The sequence below is a fragment of the Choloepus didactylus genome, chromosome 16 (genome assembly GCF_015220235.1).
Source record: "Choloepus didactylus isolate mChoDid1 chromosome 16, mChoDid1.pri, whole genome shotgun sequence".
NCBI classification, from domain to species: Eukaryota; Metazoa; Chordata; class Mammalia; order Pilosa; family Megalonychidae; genus Choloepus; species Choloepus didactylus.
Genome location: NC_051322.1, coordinates 84630687 through 84650334, shown reverse-complemented (window position 1 = coordinate 84650334; position 19648 = coordinate 84630687). Strand labels below are relative to the sequence as shown.

Genomic DNA, 19648 nt, shown 5'->3' with positions numbered 1-19648 from the left:
TGTCATTGGGAGTTCAGCAGAGAAAACAATCAGGTCTCATCCCATAACAAAGCCATTTCTGTTGGAAAAGACTTAATATTGAAATTTTCAATGCATGGAAAAAGATGAAAATAAAATTAAGTACTTCAAAACCTTAGACATTCTATAAACTTCCAAACTTGGAATAAATAACAAAATATTGAAAATGTATTCTCTTTTTTTTTTACCTCCTGCTTTCTCTCTTGCACACACACACCTTTTATAAGTTAAACAAGATGATTACTTGAAAGCTAATGAATATATTTTAAAGTAACATCTCATATTTCAAAACAAACCATATTGTACATTATGAATTAAAAGAAATTCATGAATGATCCAGTTGTGTCACTCTTTTTGGTGCTATTGACAAATACATGGTTTGAACATTTTGTTTCTGTGGAGGTATTTGATTTAGATTAAAATATCTGCTTTAGAAAATTTACCAACACTAGAATTATTGAGGGGTTTTTGAATTCTATTTTTAGAGGGGTGATGGTTCCAAGTCACACATGCTCACAGTAATGGATGCTACTTCCCACTGATCCTGGTTGAAGAGGTCACAGGGACACTTGAATATCAACTTTTGCTTCAGAAGACAATGCTTCCAGTTGCTTAGGCTTCTTAAACATTTGGTGATACTAGGTCTTGTGCTACAGTTTCTCCTTGAAAATTAAAAACTGCAGACAGCATTTGGAACACTGGTGAACATTCTTTTCTCAGTGCCCTCTACAATAACAAATGTATGGTGAGGTCTTTTTTTAAAGTTTTAGAAAAAAAGGACAAAGCAAAGTTTTAGAATTTCATGGCATATTCTATAATGTGTTTCCACATCATCAAAGGCTGATGATCTATAAGTGCAAGACTGTCAAATGTAAGGTTTTTCACCAAGTTTGTGACTGTCCTTCATGTGTTGTAAGAGAAACTGGTCTGTTTCAAATGACATTTTACAGATTTTACAGAGAGTGGAAGGTTCCTGAGGGTGTGCACACTTTCAATATGGCACTGTAGCTGGAGAGGAGAGGGGAATTGCCAGTGGCCATGTTGGCAGGTGCTGTGTCTTTCCCAGCTGTAACCCCTTTGCTTCATGTGATTCATACAATTAATATCTTTAGAACTTTAAAGCAGCTTAGGCATTTAAGGTTTGTGTCAGTCTTCTGTTCTGTCTGCCCATTTTCTTTATGTTCTTCATAGTAAAACACATGAAGTAACACAATCATACTTCCTTTCTTGGAATCAGCAGTTTCTTGACCTGCTATATTTGAAAAATCTATTTTGCTAGTCCTCCATTTTCCCTGACTGGATTTACAGGCTTGAAATTGTTCTTTGCAAAACATTGTAAAAAGTGCCCCATTCTGAACATGATTTAACAAGGTATGACAACCTTTGGAGGGTATATTTTGCTGATTTTTTTTGTATGAGATATACCCAAGGGGGACAAAGCTAAAGAATGTCCATCACTGCATTTAGGCCTTTTGGGATTAATGATATTTACTTCAGAAGTGGAAAGTAACTTTGATATACAAGGATTTTCATCTTTACATCCTACAGAAAGTGCTGCTCCTGCAATGGACTCACAGGAGAAAATAGCTCTGAAGTTATTAGGCATGACTTCTGGTGAATTAATTTTATAATCAGGTTCAGACAAAGTCTCAATAATAATGGGACTACCTGTTGCTCTTGATTCAGATTGAGAAACTGGCAAGATGGCCACTCTTGATGTAAGGGTCAGAGGACTTATAGCCTGCAATGCATGACAAGTACCTTATCAGAAGTGACCATACTATTTTCTCCTTTAATTAGACCTGGGGTGACTCTGTTAAAAATGTTTGAAACAACTGGTTTTGAATTTGAAGTGAGTCCAAAAATATCAGCTCAGCATGTTCATTTACATGTTCCACCCCAACAAAGATTGTCTCATGGTCTTCATCATCCACTTGTTTGCTTTCTTTCATACTTTTCTGAGGTTCTGGCTCTTGTACACACATACCAGTGATTCCTTTACATAAAATGCAACCTCAAGTGTGCACTGATACTTCTAAATAAATTGAGATATTTTAGGGAGAAGGTCACATCTGGTCCACATCCATGGTGATCCTGGAGCTCCCAGTGTCACACCAGCATTATGGCACTACCCAGGCAAAGAACCCAAGGTCTAATTTTTATGATATTACTATAACTACCCTGGATCTCTTTTAGCTAATATTTTCATGTTATACTTTTTTATCCTTTCACTTTCAACCTACTTTTATCTTTAAATTTAAGGTGAGTCTCTTGTAGACAACATATACTTGAGTCAACTTTTTATGGCTAACTGATTTTGTTTTTGTTTTTGTTTTTTGCATTTTTATTGTGAAATATAATACATATACTAGAAAATGATAACTTTAAAAGTAAGATTAAACAGGAGTTTAAAGAGCAAATTTCAAAGAATTGTATGTGCTACTGTTCTACAATTTCAGTTATTTCCTTCTAGCTGTTCTAATACACTAGAAACTAAAAAATATATTTATATGATCCAGTATTCATGGTCCTTTGTTAAATCCTATCTTCTCTGTTGCTACCTCTCCCTCTCATTGGACTACTGTTTTAGTCTTCAGGGATATGTGGGCACTGACAACCCTATTTTTTTCATATTGTAAAAGGGTGTCAATAATATGGCAAAGGGGGTGCATCAGGTTGATGTTTTTGAAGAGGCTGTTACCTCTGGGTGTGGGGGCATATCTGGCATAGGAATACTCTGGAGGATTTAAATTTCTGAGAAATAAACCTAGCGAGTGAAATTTTGGAGTCTCAGATTGGGACCTGTGTATTCATTAGAATTTTGGGGACTAATGTTGATTTGGGCTTGGCATACTGTGGCCATTTAAAATATTTAGATGATGCTTGCACCATAGTAACCTCTAGGAACAAACTCTTGACTCTATTTTAAATATCTTAGCCACTGAACCCTTATTCTGTAAACTTTCTTTTCCCCCATTTAGGCTAGAAGGCATTCTCAGTCTCTTGATGTCTGGGTCAGGCTCCTTCCTGGGAGTCATATCCCACATTGCCAGGAAGATTCACTCCCCTGGAGAGTCATGTCTCATGTAGCAGGGTGGGTAATGAATTTCTTTGCAGAGTTGGTCTTAGAGAGAGAAAGCCCACACATAAGCAACCAAAGAGGCTCTCTGGAAGTGACTGTTAGAAATAATTATAGGTGGAATTAGGCTTCACTTCACAGCCATGTTTCACAACAGCAAGCCTCAATTTAAAGGTTTGACTTATTAAATGGGGTGTTACTATTTTCAAACAGAACATATTCTGTCCAAGACAAGCAATGTCTCACATTATTTTCACTTTGTTGTTCATCACTCTCACTTTTAAAAAATTATCACAACCCAAAACACTCCAAAGCTCTTATTATGCCCTAATTATTTATTCCTAGTATTATTGTGGTTCTAGGAAGGTATTCCTATTAAATATAGCACATGGTATGTCATCACTAGTTTTCCCCATATACAACTATGTTGTTAACTCTGTACCAGTGTCATACCTTATAAGCACATCATGCAATCACTGATTTATATTTGTAGTGCTTATCTGTGAGATACATGGCATTAAACAACCCCTTTCAATGATGTTCACCTTCAATACAGCACTGATGCTTTTAATCCCATTAATGAGATTTTGTCATCCCTGTCCTTTCCCATTCCTTTAAGTTCAACCTCATTTACAGGTCTGTATATATTAGGTAATCATTCCCCTTAACTAGCTTCTGTCTATATCTGGGTCCCCTATATTCTACATTTTAAGACACTGATTTTACATTATACAAAAAAGTTCATATTAGTGATAATATGCAATGTCTTTCCTTTTGTGTCAGCATTATGTTAGGCTTCATCTATTTTGTCACATATTTCAGGACTTAATTCCTTCTTACTTCTGCATAATATTCCATCATATGTATAAACCTTTCATTTATCCACTTACTTGTTGAAGAAACTTGTATTGTTCCCATCTTTTCTCAATTCTGAAAAGATCACTAAAACATCAGTGTGAAAATGTCTGTGTCACTTCTTTCAGATCTAGGTATATGCAGAGTACTGAAATTGAAGGATCATAGGGTAACCTAACATTTAGTGTTCTGAGGAACTGCCAAACTGTCTTCCACAGCATTTGTAAAATTATACATTCCCACAAGAAGTGGATAAGAATTACAACTTTTCCATATCCTTCCTATCATTTTGTAATTCCATTTGTTTAATGGCTGCCATTCTTATTCATGTGAGATGATACCTCACTGTGGTTTTGATTTGCATTTCCCTAACTGCTATTAAAATGATTATTTTTTCATGTGAATTTTAGCCGTTTGTGTTTCCTCTTTGGAAAAATGTATTTTCATATCACTATTCCTTTCATAATTGGGATGTTTGTACATTTGTTGTTGGGCTGTAGGATTTCTTTATGTATGCAGGATATCAGTCTCCTATCAGATATATAGTTACCAAAACTTTTCTCCCATTGAGTTGTCTGCCTCATTGCCTTTTTGAAAAAATCCTTTGAGCACACAAGCTTTTGATTTTGAGGAGTTCCTATTTATGTATTTTTTTTTGTTTGTTTCTTGTGCTTTGAGTTTAAGGTCTAATTAGCTGCTTCTTATAATAATTGTATTGAGGATATTTCCCTATATTATCTTCTAGGGGTTTTGTTGTACTGGCTCTTATATTTAGGTCTTTGATCTAACTTGAATTAATTGTATACAGTGTGAGGTAGGGGTTATTGTTCATTCTTTTGGATACATATATCCGGTTCTCCCAGCACTATTTGGGGAAGAGACTACTCTGTCCCAGTTCAATGGATTTGGGAGCCTTGTCAAAAATCAGTTGACCAAAAACCTAGGTGTCTATTTCTTATTTGAAGATTTTATTCCATTATCAATGTCTATCTTTGTGCCAGATCCATGCTTTTTTGACTACTGTGGATTTCATGTCAAGAAATATACGTCCTCCCACTTCATTCTTCTTTTTAGAATTTTTTTTTTTTGCAATTCAGTTTCCCTCTCTCTTCCAAATAAATTTGATAACTAGTTTTCTAAGTCTGCAAAGTAGGTCATTTGAATTTTTATTGGACTGCACTGAATCAGAAAATTAATTTGCATAGAATTGACATCTTAATGATGTTTAGCCTTCCTATTCATGAACATGGGATATCTTCCCAGCTATATAGGCCCTCTTTGATCTCTTTTAATAAAGTTTTGTAATTTTCTGTGTAGAGGTTCTTTACATCTTTGGTTAAGTTTCTTCCTATGTACTTGAATTTTCTATGAATGGAATTTTTTTGATTGTTCAGTTAGATCATTACTAGTATAAAGGAACATTAATGATTTTTGCACATTAATCTTGTATCCCTCACATTTTGCTGAATTTATTAGCTCAAGAATCTATGTTGTCAATTTCTCAGAATTCTCCAAATATACATTCATATCATCTAAAATTAATGAAAGTTGTACATCCTCCTCTCCAATTTGGATGCATCTATTTCTTTTACTTGCCGGATTGTTCTGGCTGGAACTTCTAGCAGAATGTTGATTTGTAGTGGTGACATTGTACATCCTTATCTCATTCCCAAACTTAAGGGAATGATTTCATTCTCTCACCATTGAGGACCAGGTTGCCTTTGGGTTTTTCACATATGCCCTTTATCAACTTGAAGAAGTTTTCTTCAATTCTGACATTTTGAATAGTTTTTTATCAAAAAGTGATGCTGAATTTTGTCAAATGCTTTTGCAGCACCTATCAACTTGTCATTTGTTTTCTCCCTTCCCAAAATAGCAAATATAAAAGTAAGAATAAAAATAACAGTAAGAAGAACATCCAAAACAACCCATTTCCCCCATACTCACCTATTATTCATTTACTTTTTGTTCCCATTTTTTCTACTCATCTGTCCATACAGTCTATAAAGGGAGTGTGAGCCACAAGAATTCCTACAATCACAAAATCACACTATATAAGCTATAAAGTTATACAATTTTCTTCAAGAAACAAGGCTACTGGGTTGTAGTTCAACAGTTTCAGGTTTTTCCCTCTAGCTATTCTAATACACTAAAAACTATAAAGGCATAACTTTATAATAGTGTAAGAATAATCCCCAGTATGACCTCTTGACACCATTTGATATTTTTCAGCCCTGGAAACTTTACTTTGTTTAACTTATCTTCCTCTTTTGGGTCAAGAAAGCTTTTTCAACCCCATGATACCTCATATTTGAAGGACAGTTTTTCCAGATACAGGATTCTTGCTTGGTAGTATTTCTCTTTCAGTATCTTAAATATATCACTCCACTTCCTTCTTGCCTCCATGGTTGCTATTGAGAAATCCACAGTCTTATCAAGCTTCCTTTGTATGTGATGTATTGCTTTTCTCTTAGTGTTTTCAGGATTCTCTCTTTATCTTTAGCATTTTATAATGTGATTATTACGTGCCTTGACCTAGGCCTATTCAGATCTATTCTGTTTGGGGTACAATGTGCTTCATGGATCCATAATTTTGTCTTTCATAAAAGATGGAAAATTTTCATTATTTCCTCTGTTATTACTTCTGCCCCTGTTCCCTTCTCTTCTTCTTCTGGGACACCCATGACATGCATATTCCTGCATTTTGTGCTGTCATTCAATTTCCAGAGATGTTGCTTATATTTTTCCATTCTTTTCTTTATCTCTTCTTTGGTGTGTAGGCTTTCAGGTCTCTGGTTCTCCAGTTCCTGAATGTTTTCTTCTGCCTCTTGAGATCTGTTTTTATATGTCTCCATTGTGTCTTTCATCTCTTGTGTTGTGCCTGTCACTTCCATAGATTCTGCCAGTTGTTTTGAACTTTCAATTTCTACCTTATGTATATCCAGTGTTTTCATTATATGTTTAATCTCTTTTGTCAGATACAGACTTATCCCTAGGAGTCATGACCCATGTTGCATGGGAGATTTACACCTCATCTCTATATATTATTGAAAGTTCTTGTTCTATGGTGGTTATTGATTTCAAGCTGCATTTCATTATGGTAAGAGAATTTGGTTTGAATTATTTCAGTCATTTTAAATTGAGACTTGTTTTGTGCCCCAACATTTGCTCTTTCCTGGAGAACATTCCATGAGCACTAGAGAAAATTTATATACTGTTATTTTGAATGCAATCATATATTTCTTTATATATATATAAATACATATTAAGTGTAATTCATCGTATTTATTTTGCATTTAAAACCTATTTCATCTGATATATCTATGGCTACCCCTGTTTTCTTTGGTTACAATGTCTGTGGAATATTTTTTCTATCCTTTCACTTTCAATCTCTTTGTGCCACTAGGTCTAAGATGAATCTCTTGTAAACAGCACATCAATGGATCATACTTTTCAATCCATTTAGTCAGTCTATATCTTTTAATTGGAGACTTTAATCCATTCCCCTTCAAATTCATTACTGTGAAGACTGTTCTTGAACTAACCACATTATCCTTTTTTGTTTTAGTTCTGTTTTTCCCTCCTCTCTCTTTTTTCCTTTAAGTTATGTTTTCTAATACTCTTATGTTGTGTACCTTTCTCCAGATCTCTCTCTTCTGACTTTTTTCTCCATGGGCAGAACTCCATTTAATATTTCTTACAGGGCAGGTCTCTTGACAACATATTCTCTCAGCCTGCGTTTGTCTGTGAAAATTTTAAACTCTCACTCACTTTTAAAGTACAGCTTTGCTGGGTAATGTATTCTTTGCTGGCAATTTCTGATCTTTCAGAATTTTAAATATGTCATAACTCTGCCTTCTCACCTCCATGGTACCTGTTCAGTAGCAGTACTTAGTTTTACATGGTTTCCCTTTTATGTGGTGAATCACTTATGTCTAGATTTCAGGACTTTCTCCCTCTCTTCAACATTTGACAATCGATTAGTATATGTCTCAGAGTGGTTCTATTTGGATTTAATCTATTTGGAGTTTGTTAGGCTTCTTCTTTGTATATTTATGTCTTTGTAAGGTGGGAAGAGTTCCCAATTTTATCCTCAAATACTCCTCCTAGCACTTTACTTTTCTCTTCTCCTTCTGGGACACCAATTATTAAATTTGTGGACTTCATTTCTGTCCAAGCATATTTTTCTGGGGTGAATAATCTTTTACTGGGGTCATGGGGGATTCTAAGGGTGGAGATCCTGGAAGAAAGGTGTCAGGAATCCCAGGAAATGAGGTGACAATCTTTTACTGTCTCAGCTTATTCACATTCTGAATTATGTTCAGCTTGTATGGTAAAATGTAATGTTTTACACAACACAGAAGACTCAATACATTTTGTCTTTTTCAACTTCACAATGTTATTAAATAATTACTGATTCCCACAAATAATATCAAACTTCATAAGTAGAAAGGAAAGATGACAGCAGCTGTTATTCTTATTTTATAGGCCTGAAAATGTACACTATGGTGAAATTAATGAATGCATGAATCATCTAATCAATAGATCAGTCCATCACATTTTCAGATAAGGTTATCAAACATAGCTACTTTTAACTTCCACATATAGAAACATATATTGATAGTAATAAAATGAGTAAAAATTAAAAAATATACATAGTACAAAGTATAATGCAGAAATAACTCAGTCAAGTAAACTCCCCCAAAGCATCAAATTTTTAGAATTTTTATAATATGTACAGAGACCTTAATTTTGAAATAATTTTAAAATGTTAAATTAATGGTTTGGAGACATTTCTAGGAGTCTTTTTCTCTGGATTTCATATATGCCATATACTGCATCTAGCTTGGTCTTAGTTCAATAACACATTAACTGAACTTAAAGTATTTTACAGTAAAATGGTGGAGATATAAGAGATACTCAAGTTCAATCAATTTAAAGTAATAAAGAATCTTTCATAAAAAGCACTATGACTGAAGTGTTAAGAGATGCCAGAAAGGTATACTTTATATATGAGATCAACAAGGGCAATTTTTAAAAAATATATTGTGAGATTCATCTTACTTTCTTGTTCTGGATTGCTAATGCTGCCAGTATGCAAAATACCAGAAATGGATTGTCTTTTATAAGTGTGGTTTTCTTTTGTTACAAAGTTACAGTCCTAAAGACATTAAAAGTGTGCAAATTAAGACATTAACAGTTGATGAAAGATGGCTGATGGCTTCCAGAAAACCTCCATTATCTGGGAAGGCATGTGACTGGCAACTTTTGATCCCAGGTTCTGTTCTAGCTTCTCTCTCAGCTCCTGTATATCCTTGGTTTTTTCTACCAGGACATTTCTCTCTAAGCACCTGAGGGTTCTGTGTTAGCATATCCCAGGGAAAGCTCTGGGCTTCATCTAGTAGCTAAATATCCATCTGTCTGCATCTCCAAATATCTCTAAGTGTCAGTGTCAGCTCTTATCTTCCCTCCAAAATATCCCTCTCTGCTGCTCTGAGTTCATTCTATTTGTGAGTTCTTTTCTAGGATGCCAGAGATTAAATCTAGACCAGCCTTGAATGGCAGGGTCTATATATCCATGGAAAATATTTAATCAGTTGAATGAGTCATATCTCCATGGAAACACAATCAAAAGTTTCCAACCTCACCAACACTAATACATCTGACCGCAGAAAGTTGCATTAAAGGACATGGCTTTTGAGGGGACAAAATATACCTAAACTGGCACATTACACCCCTTGATTTCCAAAAGACCTATTATTTCCACATACAAAATACATTCATCCCATCACAATATCACAAAAGCTGAAATCCATTAAGTAACAATAGGTAAGTACAAGACCCCATCAAAATCAGTCACAGATGTGGTTTTGTCCTAAAACAAATTTCTTTCCTCTCTGGATGTGGACCTGTGAAACCTATAATTAGTTATCTGCTTCCAATATATAAAGGAGGGACTGTCATAGGATAAACATTCCCATTGTCTAAGGAGAAACTGAATGGAAAACAGGGTTCACAGTACCAAAACAGTTCCTAAAACACACAGAGCATGCATCATTAGACTTCAAAGTCTGACAGTCATTTATCAAATGATGTTTTATCCTTGGGGCTTGTGAGTGGAGTCCAATTTCCAAAGTCTTATATGGCAGCTCTTTTTCCTCCAAATGCTAGGGTGAGAGCTCCAACATATCCATGCACTGGAGAAATGACATCCTTCTCAGCCCTACCCACCACAAGCACCAAGGTGGCACCTAACTCTCTCCTATCTCCAGGGAACAGGCTCAACCCTCTTTAAACAGGCTCACCACAATCACCAGGAAGTGTGCTCGAATCTCTCTGAGGCCTCAGGCAGCAGCACTCTTCCTGAGCATTGAGGCAGAAGGCCACACTCTGACTCCAGGGCAAACTCACTATTTCCATATGCTTCAGTTGTTCTTTTCTCCTTCCCAGAGATTTCTTGACTCCAGATCTCAGTTTCCATGGTTCTGTCTTTGAAGGAATTTTTCCTCCAATTTTTTTCTGATCCATTCCCTCCAGCCCAAACTAGCAGTGATTCCATTTATACAGATATTGCAAATGATTGTTGGCTTGGCACAAGCATATAGAGGTCAAAACAATCAGAAAATCAGACTTTCCACAAATCCTTTCTTGATAACACCATCTCCAATCCTGGCTTCTACTGAAATGGCAGTCAGTTTCCAAGTATGATTAAATCCTCACATGGGGCACTGTCCTCTGGGGTATCACTTTCTGGTAGCCCAGAGATTTGCAGTCCATTGATTTCTTGTTACTTTATACCCAAGGCTTCAATTCTTAGCATATCCCTTTCCTCTCGTATTTTACTATAAGCTGCAAGCATTAGTCAGGCTGCCTTTTCAACTCTTAGTTTTGAAATCTCTTCAGCTAATAATCCAAGCTCACCATGTTCAAATTCTGCCTTCCATCCAAAAGCATGACTCATTTCACAAAACTCTCTGCCCCTTTAAATCAAGTACAGACTTTCTTCCATTCAACATTTCTGTTCAAGGCCACATCAGAGCTATCTTTAGCATCCATATTTCTAGCCACAGTCTCTTCAAAGCCATACTGGTGAACTGGTGATCAGACTTCAAGCAGCAGACAGGTGGAAATGCTGGTTTCACTCTGGGTGACTGATGTGCACAAGCTCCTTCTGTTTTCCAGGCACAGAAAGAGCAAGAATCACTCCCTGCAGGAGCATTACATGCTGCTGAGGGGATTGCAGGGACTGCCTAGGTGGCAGCCACAACAGCCACTGCATATGTGCAACATGCTTAGACTGGTGTTTCTCAAAACCCAGTTGACCACCATCATGGGTGCAGCTCTTGGTGTCTGGTGCAGCCCTGTTTATCTCTGGAGTTCAGAGATATGGAGTTACTCTTGGAGCCTGTGCTGGTTTCAATGTGTTATGTCACCAAAAATGCCATGTCTTTGATGCAATCTTCTAGGGGTGGCTATATTAGTGTTGATGAGGTTGGAAGCTTTGGATTAGATTGTTTCCAATGATATGTGAACCACCCAACTGTGGATGATAAATGATTAGACAATTTCCATGGAGATGTGGCCACGCCCATGCAGTATGGGTCTTGATTAGTTTGCTAGAGCCCTTTATCAGAGCTCATACAGGAGCTTTCTGCTCCAGCTTACACACATTTTAAAGACAGCTTTTGAAAGCTGATGTTGATATCTGGAGAAAACCACTCTGAAACACAACCTGGGAGCAACAGATGCCAGCCACATGCCTTCCAACCTAACAGATTTCTGGGATGGCATTAGCCATCCTTCAGTGAAGGTACCCTATTGTTGATGCCTTAGCTTGGACATGATTATGGCCTTAAGACAGTAACCTTCTAACCAAATAAACCCACTTTATAAGAGTCAATCCATTTCTGGTACTTTGCATTCTGGCAGCATTGGCAAACCAGAACAGAGCCCATGGCTGGGAAATGTCATGGGGCAAATCATGCCCAGAATTGCCCAAACACCCATCATCTCAGTCCCCTTAGGAATTGTCCCATCATTGCCACTGCCTGAGTCACCCTCCTGGAGAGATAATGGCAACACATTTTTAATGCATGGCATGAGCAAATGCCTGATCAGGATTGTGGGGATTTTCCATTCCCATGTCCCCAAATACCCCAGGACTTACAATCTTATTATTCTAAGATTTAATTTTTCTTCCATTTTAAGTTGAAAGACCAATAAAAACATTTAAAAGGGAAAATGTCTGTATTACCAGAAATGACTCCCAAGTTATCTGTTTATTTATCTATGTTCTGCTCATTATTGCTCTGTACATACTTGTTAACAGTATATAAGAATTATGACAGATCATCTTTGGTTGTACATTTGTCAATTAACATTTAAAGATATTTTGTGATTTAACCTAGTCATCATAATTATGTTTAGAGTTGTATGAAAAAACAGAAGTTGAAATTTAGAATTTTCAGCCGTTTTTTACCTCATAAATATGTGCATGTGCTACTCTGTTGAAAAGAACTCTGATTTCCCTGCCTACAACTCATTACAAAAGTCTGCATTCAGCAGTTCCAGATCACTTCACAATCCCACATTTTAATTTATTTTTCATTAACATGTCAAAAGGGAAAACTCTGAATTCATGTCTGAATTTTGTTGTAACGCATTCTTGATAGTTATTTTTCCCAGTCTGATATTCCTGGTGTGGACTCCAGCTGAACACCTTTTCACCTTGATTTTAGTGTTGACATTTCCTCAGTATGAGAAATTTAACACTGATGGGTAAATTGAAAACACCAAAGACCTTTCTTCATTCTATATATACATAGACTTTATTATACAATGTGAAACTTCACATGTATTCTACACATTGCTTTCTACGTAAAGAATTTCTCACATTTTCTCATTGAGTAGACACTCCATTAAATATTAGATCTTGTTCTCCTAGAATATCCTCTTCCTAGTAGGATATTTCTGCCCATTTTTATGGTTTAGGAGTTATTCCTACTCTGAGCTATACTTGTATACTGAAGGATGGAGCTAAGCTGAAACTTATTATAGGTAATTACAGATTTTTAGTTCATCCTAAAATAGTAAAATCATGTTCTTTAAAGATATATTGTGAATAAAAGCATTTACCCATTTATTACATTGAAAGATATTTATTACACTCCTGTGTGAATTCTTTTATTTTAAATGGTAGAACTGTGGCTGAAGGCTCTTCCATAAGCAAAACATACTTAATGAGTTCTCTGATGTCCAATAGCAGAATGTCGTCTAAAGGTTTTCCTACTTAGATGGGAAAAATGTTTTCTGCCCAGTGTTAATTACCCTATGTCATCTGAGACTATAAGTGAAGCATTTCCCACATACTTGGCAGGTGTATAGTTTCTTCTCACTGTGAGTCCTTTCATGTAACCTAGGTTTACCACATAAATGGAAAGATTTCCCACATAGATGGCAGACTTATAGTTTCTCCTCAGTGGGAGTTCTCTCATGTTGCCTAAGTTTTCCATGTAGATGGAAAGATTTACCACATAGATGGCCAACTTATGGTTTCTCCCCAGTGTGAGTTTTCTCATGTTGCCTAAGTTTATCATGTACATAGAAGGATTTCCCGCATAGATGGCAGACATGTGGTTGCTCTGCAGTGTGAAATCTTTCATGTCGCCTAAGACTACTACATCGACTGAAGGATTTCCCACATATGTTGCAGATATTGGGTTTCTCTCCAGTGTGTATTCTTTTATGTTGCCTAAGGGTACCACAATGATTGAAGGATTTCCCACACATATTGCAAACATATGGTTTTTCCCCAGTGTGAATTCTTTCATGTTGCCTAAGGGTACCACAACAATTGAAGGATTTCCCACACATACTGCAGACATATGGTTTCTCTCCAGTGTGAATTCTTTCATGTCGCCTAAGGTGGCCACGATGACTGAAGGATTTTCCACATATATTGCAGATATTGGGTTTCTCTCCAGTGTGTATTTTTTCATGTTGCCTAAGGGTACCACAACGACTGAAGGATTTCCCACATATATTGCATGCATTGGGTTTCTCCCCAGTGTGAATTCTTTCATGTTGCCTAAGGTTACTATATAGACGGAAGGATTTCCCACATATATTGCAGATATTAGGTTTCTCTCCAGTGTGTATTCTTTTATGTTGCCTAAGGGTACCACAATGTCTGAAGGATTTCCCACACATACTGCAAACATATGGTTTCTCCCCAGTGTGAATTCTTTCATGTCGCCTAAGGGTACCACAATGACTGAAGGATTTCCCACACATACTGCAGACATATGGTTTCTCCCCAGTGTGAATTCTCTTATGCTGTCTGAGTGTAGAACTATTAGTGAAGTCTTTCCCACATACATGGCAGACATATGCTTTTACTTCAGTATGAGTTCTCTCACATTGTCTGAGGGTGGTACTATTCGTGAAATCTTTCCCACATATATGGCAAGCATATAGTTTCTCCACATTGCGAATTCTTTCATGCAGCCTAAGGTTAAAACTTTGACTTAAGGAATTCCCACATAGATGGCAGATATATGGATCCTCCACAGTGTGAATTCTTTCATGTTGTCTGAGGGTAGAACTACCAGTGAAGTCTTTCCCACATAGATGGTAGCCACATGGCTTTTCTCCAGTGTGTATTTTCTCAAGTTGTCTAAGGCCAGAACTACTTCTGAAGACTTTTCCACATAGATGACACTTATATGACTTACATTCAGTTTGCATTTTCTTATTTTGACCAATGAATGAATAATAATTGAGAACTCTTTGAAACTGTTTGCTTATATTGGGTTTCTTTCCCATGTCAGTCATTGTGGAGTGAGTGACACATTCTCCCATATCATTACTTTCAAGGGGATCCTCTTCAGTGTGAGAAATCTGCTGGTATAAATGACAAGAGAGACTGTTAATGATGTAGCCACATATATTTATTAACATAACTCTCTAGTCTAATCATTTACAGTCTCCAGTTATAATTCATTATAATAGTTCCATATACATGGGATACTACATTCTTGTATGAACAGATTTTCTCTTTTGTATCATCTCAACTGCAGAGCTATCTAATTGATTTTGAAAACTTCATTATGTTTCAAAGAATAGGTATATGAACCATTTTTATGCAATTTTCCTTTTATAAAACTTCAGGTTATGGTTTTGAGCTCAGGTTAATTTTTTGCTTAACTGAAACTATCCACAAATTGTGATGAGTGAATAATACCATCTACAATTACTCAGGTGATTGTTATGACCTCCTAAATTATTAAATCCTATCTCTCTAATTGTGGGACAAATGCTCACAATCATGAAACTTACCTTTGTCTGGTTGGTAGATGTGTCCTTCTTAGGGATATGTTGCATGGTTATCATTTCTTCTTTTTTATGGTCGGTTTCCCTGCCTGGAACAATTTTAAAAGCATTATAGAGTGGCATAAGCAGAATGGAATATTCAAAAATTCTCAATTATCATATGATTGTTTTTCAAATATTGTCATTTAGATTGGATAACAATGTAAAATTAAGGTGTACTTTAGGAGGTAGAAACACTTTTCTGGAAATTTGACAAATAAAATATTTTCAGCATTAAAGTAAGGGAAAATAAGAAGATAAGAAGATGGTATATTCAGTGGTAAAGAGAGGGAAAATCCTCAAAGAGTAGGACCAGAACACAGGCCATTATGTGAAAGTTTAACTCCTGTAAGTACACCAATATCCTTTCCCTAATTGAAAGACAATCATGGATGGATTCTTGAATAGAAATTGATACATATATGGAAAAATTACACATTTGAGGAGATTTTCCCCCTAATTCATAGCCTACATTTCAGAGAATATCATTCAGTTCAGGAAATCTTTTGTTGATACTTCTAAGGACCTGCTCATTCAGTGACAATTCCCCTCCTCATAGAGAAGCACAGAGTCTTAGAACTCACCTGGACTCTGTACTTGGAGAAATCTTAATCTTCTCCACAGTTCTCCTTGTTCTGAGTGTGAAAGCACTTCTGATATGCAGACCTGATACCCTATTTATGAGAAACAAAACCACAGATTTTGAGATCTATAGTGATATAAGTTCATGATCATCAAGTCCAGGGCAGACTATGAGGAATGGTAGGTAAGCTCTTATGAAAAGCATAAGGAAGTATAATTAAAATACAGTATATTGAAAATCCTTTTCCTGCAAATGATGATTCTTGCCCTTCAGTCAAAAACACTAAGGATATATTGACACCCATGTCTAAATTCATAGACTACAGTATCCTCAATATTTTCATACCAGAAGAAATTATGACTCCAAAATGGTTGAAGTATATTTTATAAAAGCATTCAATAAACATAAACTCAACAAAAACAATCTATGTTCTATGTAGAAAATAGTATGCCTTCTGTGTGCTAAAACTTCACTACAGTCCCTAGTTGATAATAATTATCTAGAGAATATTTATTTTTTCCATAGAATAAAATTCATTGCATTCTCACATTGTTATTATTGGAGATTGAGAAGCAAGAAAGACCTGACATTTTAGAGTGGAAAATCAGATGCCACTGGTGGGACATATAAGACATAAGGAATAAACAAAAACACAAAGTTTCTTTTAAGTACCCATAAGAGTTATGAAAGAATCAGAGTAGAGATCAGTGTGGCACATGGGACCATTGTCTAGATACTTGAACAACTTGGTGCTGGATTAAACAGATGGATGGCTGCATGAATAGATAGATAGCTGTATATAGATAGAATATTTTGAGAAACTCACCTATGAACACCAGATGATTGATATTTTCCAGCATAACATCTCTGAACATCTTTCTCTGGTTCATGTCCAGCATGGACCACTCTTCCTTGGTAAAGTTGATAGCTACATCATTGAAGGTCACTGATTCCTAAAATGGCATAGGCATTTTGGTTCAGTCAATGCCATCCCTGCCAATATCCAGAGTATATTGGATGAAATGAGAGCCCTGAGGAAGGGTGGTGGTTGTGTACAAAATGCTCAAACTGTGCTTGGGATTCCAGTTGGATCATTCTTACTGCTAACCCAGCATCTATCAGATACACTCACAGAGATGTATACACTCTGAATACATAAAAATTCACCATATAGCAATATTGCATAACAGGTGGAATGATATAACCTGAAAATTTCCCAAAAATTCTGATAATAACTTCCAGATGGTGATCATAAAATTTTCTCTTGGGAATTCATAACTAAATCTCTTTCATCAAATTCAACTAAATCCACAGATGCATCATAAGGGATACTTTGTGTTATGCCTCAGAATCCATCTTATTTTGGCCAAGACACTTGCCTCAACACTGACCTTTGGGCTAGCTAAGAATTTTCCATCTCTGCAGACATAACTCCTCAGGTTTCAAACCTAAATCTTTTGTCATCTGCCTCATCACTGACATGCTTCACCCAGAATACACAAATGGTCTCAAATTGTAAGGTAATGATCACCACAAACCTGGGTCCCTTAGTATCCTTCCCTTTTCACAGGTTTTTGCTTTAAACTAATCACTGACTCCTGTGGAAAATGTACTAACTTATACTTTTGGTCCATATTAAAAGCACAATACCAAGGGTCCCTTTTGCTCAGCTGTGTGCTGCCCACACAGAATCAGGGCTGTACATGTTTCTCACTGGTTCCACATGGCAACCCTCTCTCCCTAGGGTCTTGGAGTAATGAACTACTTTTTCATATATTATTCTTGCACTCCTTAATTATGTAATACCTGATGTGCACTCAGATATAAATTTAAAATCCAACTTCACCAATTTGAGGCATCTGCAATAAATGACCTCAGTTTCCCTGTCTAGGAAATGGTTTAACAAAATGTAACAAGTTTGGAAAAATCCAATGAGCTGATGATTCCTATGTAACCAACACTTGTTAAGTAAAAGTGATAAATCTATTATTCATTAAAATGGAAGATACAACTGAAGCAAAGTAGATGATTCTGAAGAAGTGTACAGTCTTTATACAGAACTTCAGGAGAGTATTATTCCCCTTCCACCTCTAAAAAACTCAGGTTTTTATTGAGATATGAGGGCAAGCTGTTTAGTAGGAAAAACCAGGGCCCCCTGAGACCACTATACTAAAAAGGACAGTCCTAGGGTGACTCTTCCTATGGTAGAAGTCCTCCCATACTCAATAATCACCTGGACCTCCAAATTGGAGCTTACATTGTGTCTCTTGTACACTCATCTTGATTCTGTTCAGTGACAAATAGACCTGTTATTTGTTCTGCTCTCTTGATATTTCTTCAAATATTTTCACTGGTCCTAAAATTTTACAATACATACAATACCTCTTCTGTGTGCACAGCTTAAAATAAGGAAACAATATTACCTGTTCAGTGCTTCCACTTACAAAGTTGTACACATGTTTTTTTTTTTTTTTAAAGAGAGAGAATGTTTAACTGGTGACAAGATGGTAATGAGAATTTCAAACACCTTTTCAAAATGTGAAAATATGAAGTATTGAACAAAATACTTTCCTTTTCATTGATTTTACTGTCACCTTTCTTGTGGTCTCCTGAACATGGCATAGTCATGACCCCAGCATTCATAACACTGGACTCATTGAGCTCACCTGATGAACCATCTGCCTCCCTATTGGACTAAGTTGTGCAATTTCTCATCTCTATCCCTTATTTTCACCACAATCCTAAGCACAGCACTACAACTAAAATAGTGAATGAATTACTTCCACACTGAGGCCATAGGATGCATGAAGAAAATAAATCCTCTCATACCTCTTCTGTGAATACACAGCTTTTATAGAGGCTGGACAAATTAGTGTAAATGGGGGAGAGAAGATTATTTCTTACCCACTCTCTCACCCACCATAATTATAGCAGAGTCCTGTGTATACACAAGTGGACCTCAAATATGTGAGTATCCCATGACTGTATTTAGAATGTGCCAGACCAGTATGGGAAATCTGCATATCTTGGAAAGGTTAAATTTCAGTAGAAATAGCAATTCCCTACTCACCACTGGTCTCATTGTCAGTAGTTCTGCCACCAATTTTCTTCCTCTGGGTTTTCACTCTCAGACAGTCCAAGCACTAAGCATCCAAGCTGAGGATGGAGCAAGAAGCCATGAGAATCAAAACTTGTCCTATCACATATACCCAATCCTTCACCTGGAAATACTACTCCCCCAGTTCAACCAAGAGAAACATGTAGTCTACTCTAAGAGAAACAGGGGAAGCCCTTCATCTCCTAAACTCATATGTAAGAAGGCTATGGATTATGTTGCTAATAATCAAAATGTGACTACAGATATCTTATAAATAATTACATGAAAATCATTGTTTCATGTGTTAATTATCCCACGGTGCTCAAAGCCTTTCAATCTCTCCATGATTCAAAAATAGGTATCTTACTTGAAGAATTAGGCTGCTTTGCATCTACCCAGGATCTAGAACCAATTACAGCTTCTTAACTCAACTGTGAATGAACTCCCTTAGGCATTTGGTAGCCATGTAGCCAGTAGTTCCAGACTAGGAATCCCTGAAGTGGGTAAAAGTGCAGACTGTTATCTGGAGGTGAAAGTGTATGTTTTGTAGGGAGAGTGCATCTCATTCTGGGCACTGGTAGGCACATTTAAGGAATCCCAAATCAAAATAGTGTCATCATGGGAGCTGCTGATGATTTGAAAGTCA

General features: G+C 36.4%; 1 protein-coding gene and 1 pseudogene across 1 annotated transcript; both read right to left on the bottom strand.

Moving 5' to 3' along the window:
- Positions 1 to 499: 499 nt before the first annotated feature.
- LOC119511405 lies at positions 500 to 1369 on the bottom strand (annotated as a pseudogene).
- A 331-nt stretch (positions 1370 to 1700) lies between these two features.
- On the bottom strand, positions 1701 to 19625 carry LOC119511404 (zinc finger protein 596-like). Its single transcript, XM_037805793.1, has 6 exons — positions 18976 to 19625; positions 16732 to 16858; positions 15907 to 15996; positions 15290 to 15372; positions 14158 to 14854; positions 1701 to 1759 (listed from the first exon to the last, which is right to left on the bottom strand). Exons 1-6 carry the CDS (start codon positions 18985 to 18987, stop codon positions 1701 to 1703), a joined length of 1068 nt encoding a protein of 355 aa, XP_037661721.1. The 5' UTR covers positions 18988 to 19625.
- Positions 19626 to 19648: the final 23 nt, after the last annotated feature.